Here is an 11,654-nt window from a genome sequence, read left to right as displayed (position 1 = left end):
TCAACATTTAATTCTTTCAAAACAAAATGGTTTATACCTTAAACCAAAAAGTGAAAACTGTAATTAATGAAGCAAAAGATTTAACATTATAGGAGGTTTGTTATACTGATGCTAATGGACAATCAACGACCACAATGGTCTGAGTTCCATTCTCTTACTAGTTTGTTAATTGAGTATAGGACAACCGTGGAGGCCTGTTGATAACGATCAACAGTGGATTTTTCTAAAAGAATTTGAGAATGATAACAAATTACAGGTTTAAGACGGAAAGAAATCAGTTTACCTTTAAGGTAAGTTATTTGCTTTTCACATCATAGTGTCATATCATATCCAAACAAACATGTTTCTCGATTTCACACTTAAAACTTTTTGTTAGTTTAATGTAGTATACTGTTGTTTTGTAATTTTTTTTTTTTAAATTGGTGACATAGAAAGAAAAATTTAAGAGAGAAATTGCTCCAAACCAAAAAGATTTTCAATCTTTGTGTGAGTTTACGGGGAGTAATCAAAAATCTAAAAAAAGTAAAAGATTTTTTCTTTGTTTTAAGAAAAATTAGAAAATGAGTTCCTGGAGCTTAAAAAAGAGCAGATAATAGTACATTAGTGGGTTATCTACCACACTAAAACTTAAAATTTCTGCAAAGATTAGTAGCTCCATTATATAACGTGTTGGTAGGTTCAACATTCATATAAAGCTTGCATAAATGATATAAAGATAACGAATTGCTAGCTATTTGTGTGAACATCTGATGGGTATATGACCCTAGTGTTGTAATTTGGTTTAATAGATTGCCCAGATTATGAGATACTAGGTCTTTATCATGCTTGACATCTAGGGTTTCATAGTTGTTCTTCTGTCTATATGGTGGTGTTAACCTAGAACTTTAATAATATTTTTTTTGAAAAGACATTGTTGCGTAACCTTAGGAATATTTTTTATAGGATTATAATACCTGTCTAGTATATAATCCCAATATGCTGAATTAAATATTGAAAGATATGCAGTTTATGCATAAAAGATACCTTAATGGTACATTTTCCTAAGGTGGGCTTTGATCTCTTTATCTTTGTGGTGGCATTAACCTGAGATCTCGACGTTTTGCATTCCCCTATTACAGATGCAAGTAGTATACTCACTTATAAGATGATATTCTTGTGCATACATTGTTACATGGATATGTCGTATGTGTGGGAACCACTGTGGGAACCACTGGTTAGTTAGTTATACTCACTTATAAGTATTACTATAATGATGTCATATTAGCAATGATATAACTTTGATGTTAATTGGAAAATTGTTAGGATCTGAGATGCTGTTAGTATGCTTTGATGAACAAGTATGAATGGATTTTATATAAACAATGGAAATTATGGAATTAAATGAGCCCACAAGAGTGGAAAGTTATATGAAATTATTTTCCATTAATAATCAAAATGATTACAAATACAGAAACATTATACTAATTCCCCTTAGCCTGATCACTCAACTTTGCTATTCGTACAAAAGGAATGTAAGTGATGTGATGAAATAAGTCTCTAACAGGTGAGATCTATTTATACAAGTACTAAAACTCTTTTGGCAATCATCTGACGTCTCCTTGATAATGACGTCTAACATTCCTAATAGAAAGGATTCCATAGATGTCAGCAAACATTAGTGGAAATCTAACATCTGATCTATTACATACAAACTCTGTCTTTGGAGGGAATAAGTTCAATCTACAGTTTATTTCTTGATCCGATTGGCATGTTTTGGCTTTCAGAAATCATTAGTTCTTTTGTAAGTCTATTAGGATCTGAGTTTGAGAATTGTGAATTAAATAGTGTGAAGCAAGTAGTTATGGTTGCAATTTAAATAATAAACTCATAAGCAGGAAGATATCACCAACAACTGTTTTTCATTGAATCAAGTGATTACAAATTATTGTATAAATATTCTACAATCACCCCCTTAGCCTGATCACTCACAAATCATTTCGTACAAAAGAGAATGTGTGTGAGGTGATAAATAGATCTCCAACAGGTGAGATCTATTTATACTATGTACAAAAGTCTGTTTGGGATTGGTAGACATCACCTCGATAGTTACATCTAACATTCCTAACAGAAAGGATTCCACAAATGTTACAAAGCAAACATCTGTGGGAATCTAACATCTGTTCTAATGTACTAAACATATGTTACAAAGCAAAATACTGATTATTTCTTGATCAGATAAATTATGCTTTGGATTTTGAATATCATCTGTTCTTTGTAGGTCCAACAATATCCCCCTAGAATAGATGGTGCCAAAACAAATATCTATTAGATCAACCTTTATTTCTCATCAACTTCTATCTTATTTGTCCCTTGAATTGTAATTCAAAGTCAAGAGAGTCATAGTGTGTTATGGTAACCTTTCCAGTGGAAGACTGATTAAGTCTTGCAGATCTTCAATTCTTAGTCTTGAGGCACTTTTCATTGAAATCTTTTGCACCTCCCCACTGGCCCTAAGCACGGTCAATTCATGGGTATCTTTATCTAACTAGGTGGGTTTGCTGGGACCAGAATTATTGCAGATGAGTTTTGTGAAACAGGTCTTCCAAGAATTCAGCCAATTAGGTCTTTTGAAGTTGAATATAGGATTGGGCATAAAACCAAATCTTTTCTACAAGTTTTGAATTAGTTGGGGAAGGCTTGGAGTTTTACACCAAGGTCTTCATCATCATGTCTTTAATCTCAGCAATAGAAAACTCTAGCTTGGATACTATATCCTTCATACCCTTGTATCTTAATTGATCACCTAAAGCAATAGGATGATTTGAATCCCCACTAGAGGTGGTTGTACTTGGTTTTGAACCAAGTGCCCCTTTTTCTTGGTACTGGGACTTCGAGCTGTTTGTGAATGAACTATTGTTTATTCAACAATTTTTGCCTTCAAGGAGGTCTTAGTTATGTAACTATTGTCCAATTGTGAGACTCTTGTCTCAACAGTTGTAGTAGTTGCCTCACTTGAAAAAGCTACAAGTGTTTCTTCTTGAGACACAAGAGGTGTACCCTCCTCAGCTTGTGGGCTAGAAATGATTCCTGAACTTGCCCCAGTCACTTGTTGTCACACACTCTCAGTGGTATGTTGTTTAGAGGAATTAGGGTGCACAAGTCAGGGTTGTCGATTGCATCAAGCAATGATTGAAGTTTTGGTGGAATTGTTTTTGTGGGTGATGGCGTGAAAAGAGAAGTAGCCATAGGAAAGGGGCTTGAGAAGAAATTTTTAATGAATCATCTCCCTCTTAACTTGGGTCCCATGTGCTTATAACACTATCCTTTTGTGATTATAAGTAAGGAGTATAACTAGATGGAGATATTTGCATATGTTGTGAGAAAGTAAAAACAGATGTTTGCTACTTTTGTGTTGCACCAGCAATCACATCTCTGGCATATCAACCTCCACAAATACCTTCTTTTTGGTTTTTGTTTACTTTTTTTATTCCCAAATTGGTATGGTTTAAATTTTAATACTTACGTGTATCACAAAATCACTTACATACACGAGCACGATGATTAGCTAGTGAAGAAAATTTATGCATCATCATAATTCATAAGAAACCCCGTAATTATTTGGGAAAAATAATATCGGTTAAGTTCACATACAAAGTGCCTTATCATACAAAACGTACGAAATGTATGAAAAAACTAAAAAACGCGGTTACATTTTCGTAGTTATTTGCTTGTAGGGTAGTTATCAAAATTACTCTAAAAATAATCTTGTAGAGTAAGTTTGATCTTGTAGGGTAATTATCAAAATTACGCTACAAGTTACAGTTGTAGAGTAATTTTGAACTTGTATTGTAACTATTAAAATTACTCTACAAATGTGTATCGAATTACCCTGCATCAAAATAACTCTACAAGTGTATCAAAATTACTCTTAAAGTTTATCAAACAACATAAAATTCAAAATTACCCTACAAAATCATTTGTAGAGTACTTATGATGCTCTACAAAATTAACTTACAAGATCAAAATTACTATATAAGATCATTTGTAGAGTAATTATGATATTCTACAAATTACACTACAAGATCAAAATTACCCTAAAAGAACATTTAAAAAATTACTATACAAGATCAAATTACCCTACAAGATCATTCGTAGAATAATTTTGATAATTACTCTACGAGTAAATAATTACGAAAATGCCACCGCGTTTTTTTATATTTTCACCGTATTCGTACGTTTTGTATGATAGGGTATTTGTATTTGATATTTTGTCTAGATAATATATATAAACCGATATATCTCAGGGATTAAGTTTACGTAGAAAGTTACTTATCATACAAAACGTACGAAAGTCATGAAAAAAAAGGGTGACATTTTCGTAATTATTTACTTGTATAGTAATTATCAAAATTACTCTAGAAATGATCTGGGAGGGTAATTTTGATCTTATAAAATAATTTTGATCTTATAAAATAATTTTGTAAAATATTTTTGTAGGTTAATTTTGATCTACTAAAGTAATTTTGCAGAGTATCATAATTACTCTAAAAATGATCTTGTATGGTAATTTTGATCTTCTAAGGTAATTTTGTAGAGTATCATAATTACTCTACAAATGATTTTATAGAGTAAATTTGAATTTTATGTTGTTTGATAAACATGTATAGTCATTTTGATACACTTATAGAGTAATTTTGATGAAGAGTAAGATGAAAATTACCCTAAAAGATCTTATGTAGAGTAATTTATTTGTAGGATAATTTTGATAATTACTCTACGACTAAATTACTACGAAAATACCACAACGTTTTTTTACATTTTCACCCTACTTGGACCATGCGTAGTGGTGGAACAAAATAATGCCCCCACCATAGGGCATTATTCGACACGTGTCATCCTATTCAGCATGGGGTATTATTGCAAAAGTGGTGTAGTGGACATAATGCCTAATAATGCCCCTTCCAATCATTAAAAAAAAGGAAAGTAGTTGCGGCTAGTCAAAGTCTTCCTCATTGGCTAGTCAAAGTCCTACTCACACTCCATTGGCCACATGCAGTTGCCTTTCAACCATTTCAGTGTTATAATTAAAACGCTGGCATGCAAATTTTTAAAATAAAACGCCTTGTAACGCCTAGTGTAGTGGGGGGAGGGGGTTTGAGGCGTTTCTTTTTTTAATTTTTTTTTTTAAATCACGCCCCACTACGGGTGGTCTTATACATTTTGTATGTATGATAAAGGTATTTGTATTTGATTCTTTTCTCTATATCTCTGTGACATATAGTCAAGGCATATGGTCGGTTAAATTGAATATATTTATAGTATTATCGAATTTTCTCGGAAAGAGGGTTGTGACTTGTGTCAATACTAGAAACAAATCACTTAGTTTGTTTCTTCTCTCAAAGCGTATATATTAAGGCATCCAAGATTTTAAGAACAAGTCAACAATTTAATTTAAGCTGCCGATCACTCTATATAAACAAACTCCTGATGATGCTATTTCACTCAAAATCAACAATATGGAACATAAAATAAACATGGTGTCTGTTATTTTCATTGTTTCGATGCTTTTGGCTGTTGATTTCGTGGCAGCGAGTGTAACAGTGGATAAAAGATTACGAGAGGAAACGTATTCGAATATTCCATTCAGAAAAAGAACGATGAGTACTACTATGCGACATACATCCCGCAGGCGTAGGAGACTATCTACCGAGGAGAACGGTCATGTAGGACATGATGTAGATATATGTGCAGGTATGTTGTTACAATTAGGACAATATTTCTGTGTTACAAACGTTTCAAGAATTTTTGGCTAAATACATATATAGCTTCAGTTTAAAGCGGGTTATTTCAATAATAAAACCAAACCTTTTAAATATGTGAGATCTTATGGTAAGAAGGTAGGTCTCCTTGGGTAATTTTTATGAGCATGACTATAACGAAAATATTAGATATTAAAACTACACTTTTTTAAATACGTAAGGTCTCCTTGGGTAATTAGTTTAATTTTATTTTTTTGTACTTGTTGTTGTTGCTGTGGTTTAAATGGTTTATAAGCAATCTCCATCACTTTTTGAATTCTATTAAAGAAACAAGAATTAACAGGTCTAGAAGGCAAAAACATACTTTTACCAACAAAGTATTAGTGTCCCCAGAAAAATACCCAAATTTTATTAAGAGCTAAATGCCATTTTAGTCAATGTCGTTTGAGACATTTTTTCAGTTTAGTCCAAATGTTTTATTTTTCGTCTTTGGGCCAAAATAGATTTTATCGTTCCCATTTTAGTCAACTGGGTTAACTTTATCAATTTTTTTTGGTTAACGAGAAGGGCAATTCAATTGTCCTTCTAGTTAACACAATTATATATAAAATAACCGAATTACCCTTCTCGTTAACAGAAAAAATAAATGAAGTTAACACAATGGACTAAAATGGCAACGGTGAAACCTTTTTGGACCCACAAACGAAAAACAAAACATTTGAACTAAACTAACAAAATAACTCAAATCACAGAGACTAAATTGACCTTTTAACTCTTTTATTACCGATACTTGTTAAGGGAATATATTGAGTTAAGAAAAGGCCATAATCGTTATAATATATTCTAATACCTTTCTGCCTTTTTGGTGACATTATACCTGTTTTTACCGACTGAATATTACCCATTCTTTTGTATGAATACCTGATTTTTTCTATTATGTAACTTTATAGTGATTTTTTTATCTTTTCTGGTACTTTATGTTGTCTTACTAAACAACAATTTATTGTAGTGAAATCAACATCACGAAAAACTTCAAAATGCCAAACTCAAGATATGGAATCCATTAATTTAATATGTTTAAGGCTTTGTTAAACTAAACAAGGATAATACTTATTAAAAAAATCCAAGTCTACCAAAACTAAATTACTAAAGTCAACTGTCACGTCCTTATTGCTTGTTGTAAGCCCATTAGAATAAGATATCCTGTAACTTTCATCAACTACCACAGTAAATGAATAACTGAAGCCAAAACACTTGGATTCTGAAATTATTTCATGAAAGCTGCAAACCATGTAGACCTTGTCAATATAGCTAGCATATATCAAGTAAAATGTTTCCTACACAAACGCTACTTAATAATCATATCATAATATATACAAAAACTGTTACTATTCTTTCAATCAATACTAATTTTGGGTGGTTTTCATATTTATTACCTATAAAAGACATTATAGGGCCGGAATGGAAGATAAGCAAGCAAGGAACAAGTCCATGCCAAACATTAGTTGTGTGGGTGCCTAAGAAAACAGGCTTCACTGAGTTTGTAAAAGTCAACCAAGAAAATAAAGTTGAGGGTGGATTCTCTATAGCCATATTCTGCTATGCATTACACTTTTTACCTTTCAGAGTTCAGCCTATCTTCAAACCTTTCATAAATGACAAAGGGGAAAGTAATGGTACATACGATCAACTTCTAAGACACATTGAAGGAAAGGTATGCTATACTAAACAATATTTATAGTTTATTCATATCTATTGTGTGTAAAATACATGTAAAATATACAAACAAACTTGACACTTGCTACATATTATATGGAGTCTTGATCATACTCAGTAAATCTCACCAATAGCAAAGTAAAGGTAGGGTCTGAGGAGAGTAGGATATAGACAGCCTTACCTCTACCCCGTATGAATAGAGAGGCTGCTTCCAATGAGACCCCTGGCTCGTAATCAAGGACCTCTAATAAGAACAAATATATATGTGAAACTATGGTCTAAAGGAAAGAACATAACCAGCCATAAAACAAATTAGTGTATCAGTGCTTTATAAAGTCATGTATATATATATTTTTAATTTCTTACCTTGCAGACCTGTGAAGCAGTAGCAGGTGATGTAACAGTGCGTGCCAGTCGAACTCAATACGTTAATTTCACAAGCCCGTACCTGAGCTCTGAGGTTTATATGCTTGTTCGTGCTTCACATGCATGGAACCAAACCTTGTGGACTTTTTTAAAACCATTTACCTGGAGATTATGGATTGCAATAGTCGGTATATGTATCTATATTGGACTTGCAGTTGCAATTCTAGAATACCGTGTTAGCAACCCAAAATTTAGAGTCCCGGTTTATCAGAAAGTCATAATGGTCATCTGGTTTCCTATTTCGACATTCTTCTTCCATGACGGTAATTACTTGTTTTAAGATATGCACCATTATATTCAATGTGTCGATTAATATTAGTTTATACCATACCAATAGAATTATTTGTTAAAAAAGGTTTACTTTGAATCTTTTAGTGGGAAAATTACACAAATGGTCCCTTTGGCATTACCTTATTGAGGTTTCGGTCCCTAACTTTTACAAATTACACCTTTAGATAAATCGTTTGTCAAAACTTAACACAAATCGGACCACCTAAAATTCACATCAGAAATCCGATCGCTTGATATTGAGGTTTCTAGGGCTTCGGAGATCGCTAGCCGAAGGGAGAAACTGAAGAAAGGGACCAGCTGTGAGTACGATTTTCATGGAGCCGTTGTGAGGTGTGAGGTGGCTGGAGTTTAAGTCGACTTCTTAGCCTGGCCTACTGTTTGAGGTGGTGGATGGCCAGCGAGTTCGTGTGTGGGGAATGAGAACGAGAGGGCGGTCGGGATGTGCGAGAAGAGAAAGAGAGATTGTAGTGATTAACTTATTTTTTATATAATGCGAGTCCTACCTTTAAATTTAATTTTTCTTTTATTCTTAACATTTAAAGGTGGTTTAGTCTCCTAAAAATAACAAAAATCATTACGTATTTACGTTTGCCCATGCAGATAGTCGAAATGTGTAATTTCTGAAAGTTAAGAACCAAAACAACAATTTGTTATTTGAGTATATCACCGCGACCATCTAGCGACAATCTGTGTAATTTAGTCTTCTTTAGTTGCAATATCTCTAGTTATCCCCTGTGTTAGTTTTTCCCCTCTTTTTATAGTTTAGCTTAATTTATTTGAAATGGTTGATTAAATCCCTTTACATAATTTATTGTGCAACCATTTAATTATGGAAAGCCCTCAATGTTAGCTTCCGTTTGTTTCAAAGTATGGTATGGTATGACATTAATATTTAGGAATCATTTTAGAGATAAAGAAAATAAAGGAACTATTTCTTCACTGTAAGTTACACACTATATTCTTTTGCAGGGAAAATACTTAATAAGAACACTAAAGTGGTTCTTATTATGTGGCTAAGTATGATTTTCATAATAGTTCAGATTTTTACGGCTACTTTGTCCGCATGGTTGACACTAGATCAAATGCGTCCCAGATTGCCTACAAGTTATGAAAATGTAGGATACCAAGACGGTTCTTTCCTAAAAGAATTTATACAGCAAAAATACAATTGTTCTGGGTCTACGCCGCTCAAAGGCGTTGAAGAATATAAAACTGCTTTGTCAAGTGGCAGAGTAAATGCTATTTTTGATGAGCTTCCCTACATCGAACTCTTTCTGGCTAAATATGGCTCTAGTTACATGAAGTTTGGACCCATAAACCAGGAGTCCGGAATTGCATTCGTGAGTCTCTCTCTCTCTCTCTCTCGTTGGGCATCTTGCCTTAATTCACTTTTGCTTGTTAGGTCATCCGTAGTCATAAAGTTCTTTTGCGGGCGTTATGCACATGTGTCGTGCCAAGTCACACAGTGGCTTTATGGGGCGTTATGCCACTTGAGACCGTAGTCATAAAGCCCCTACGTTATCATTACTCAATTAATTAATTTTCAAAATTTTTAATTAACTTCTAAATATTTTTAGATTAAAAATCATTTCATTAAACAAAAAAGGATTACAATAAAATTAAAAAAACAGTAAAAAAAGGTTCATGGACCAGGTATTTTGTTGATTATAATCGACAAAACTGGATCCGAAAGGGGTGGGTCGAGTGGAACCGGAGACATGGGGCGGGTAGGATTACCACTTTGGTTCGGGTACGCACTCAAGTGGGGAGGAATAAAACCACGGTTGAAGGGATGTTTTGTATAAAATTTGTTGATTTTAAAAAAAAAGCTAGAGAGAGAGAGTGTTTGAGGGTGTGTGGGTTTATAAAAATATTGGAGAATGGGTTTATATTTATAGGTAATATTGAATATTAAATGATTTTTTTTAAATTTAACGGTTTGTTACGGTCATATTTTGAAAATCAAGCCCACATAAGACCATGGGATATGGTGGGGCTTGGGTTGGGCTTGGGTTGGGGCATTTGTTGACACGTGTAATGGGAGCCCCCCACCACTGAAACCCACACCCATAGGGTATGGTGGGGATTGGGTTGGGGGCATGAGTTTGTTTTGGCCATTGAGAGCCTGCCATGTCACGCCAATGGGGCCACACCCAAACCCACGCCCGGCTTCAAACCCACGCCAATGGGGCCACGCCCAAACCCAAGCCCCCGGGGTGGTGGCTTGGGCGTTTTCAGCCAACCCACGCCCCATACCCCATGGCCTAACGCCGCGAAAGAGATGGCGCTGCACCAGTTTTTTGCCCCCATAAACTCCACCGTGTGCTAGGCGACATTGAGCGCTATCGGCCAAAAAACCACCCACAAAAGCGCCCCACTACAGGAACAACTAACTAGCTAGTAATTCCAAATTTGTCATCAGCCTGAAAGTCAAAATTGATAATTAATGCTTGGTTTTCGATGTTATCTTACCTACAACGATATATATAATATTTAAGGTATTTTTTTTTAAGTTTGAACTGTTTTTGAGTTGGACTGTTGGGATTATTTAGGTTGTTTTCTTTATTATTTTTAATAAGTATTCGAGTCATAACAGGTTGAGGTTGGTTGGGTTTAAATACCGGATTATGTTTACTTTGATTTGTGTTGAGTTTTAAAAGTAAATAAAAGGAAAAGAGTAGTGGTTAGAGTTTACCACAAATCTGATCGTTCTTATTCATATTCATCATGATATCTTGTTGTGTGTGTTTATCAAGATCTGCATCATCAAATATAAGTTTTACTCTTCCATTGTCACCCTTTCAATAAATTCCCTAATATATATTTTTAATATGTCAGGCATTCTCTCGTGAATCCAGATTATTACAGGATTTTTCAAGATCAGTAATAAATGTCACAGAAAGTGATATTATGATGGACATGAAGAAAAAATATCTTGGATTCCGTATGCCTGATGGATCACAGCTTAATCAAGCGCTTCCACAAAGTCTTGATATTGAAAGTTTTTTTTTTTTTTTAACGGCCGACAAAATTTTATTAATTGTAGCAAGAAGCTACCCGCCAAATTTACAACTAGAGTACTGTCACCAAAATAAAATTACACCGATTACGTACAATTACATATGTTAACCAACGATATCAAACCGGCACCATCTTTCCCATGTTAGCTCCATCATTTTCGATCGGTTCTTGACCCATAAGTACGCCATTGTTTTTATTTCATCCAGGATTTTTGTAGTATTCGGACAGGCTTGTCTGAATACCACCTCGTTTCGTATTTTCCAAATGCACCAAATTGCTACAAGAACAACTGCATGCAACGCTTTCTTTTTCTTCCTCGCCATTCCCGCACCACCATGTAGTTCAAGTAGATCATTCACAGCAAATGTAATAATTGGTGGAATCCTACACCAAACTGCAATATTTTGCCATATCACCTGTGCAAACTGGCATGTTGCAAAGATGTGCTCGCACGTCTCCGCA

General features: G+C 34.2%; 1 protein-coding gene across 1 annotated transcript; it reads left to right on the top strand.

The window, feature by feature from the left end:
- The first annotated feature begins 5,406 nt into the window (after positions 1-5,406).
- LOC110877475 (glutamate receptor 2.8) lies at positions 5,407-11,390 on the top strand. The gene is made up of 5 exons (XM_022125621.2): positions 5,407-5,730; positions 7,184-7,452; positions 7,828-8,143; positions 9,141-9,511; positions 11,010-11,390. Exons 1-5 carry the CDS (start codon positions 5,496-5,498, stop codon positions 11,298-11,300), a joined length of 1,482 nt encoding a protein of 493 aa, XP_021981313.2. The 5' UTR covers positions 5,407-5,495; the 3' UTR covers positions 11,301-11,390.
- Positions 11,391-11,654: the final 264 nt, after the last annotated feature.

Source organism: Helianthus annuus, chromosome 9, assembly GCF_002127325.2.
Source record: "Helianthus annuus cultivar XRQ/B chromosome 9, HanXRQr2.0-SUNRISE, whole genome shotgun sequence".
Taxonomy (NCBI): Eukaryota; Viridiplantae; Streptophyta; class Magnoliopsida; order Asterales; family Asteraceae; genus Helianthus; species Helianthus annuus.
Note: the sequence above shows the minus strand (reverse complement) of the source record. Positions and strands in the feature narration are given on the sequence as shown.

Excerpts from the sequence above, each read along its gene's own strand:
- LOC110877475 (XM_022125621.2), top strand. The coding sequence starts at position 5,496 with ATGGAACATAAAATAAACATGGTGTCTGTTATTTTCATTGTTTCGATG. Across the intron at positions 7,453-7,827 it reads TAAGACACATTGAAGGAAAG|ACCTGTGAAGCAGTAGCAGG; the intron begins GTATGCTATACT and ends CTTACCTTGCAG. Across the intron at positions 8,144-9,140 it reads GACATTCTTCTTCCATGACG|GGAAAATACTTAATAAGAAC; the intron begins GTAATTACTTGT and ends ATTCTTTTGCAG.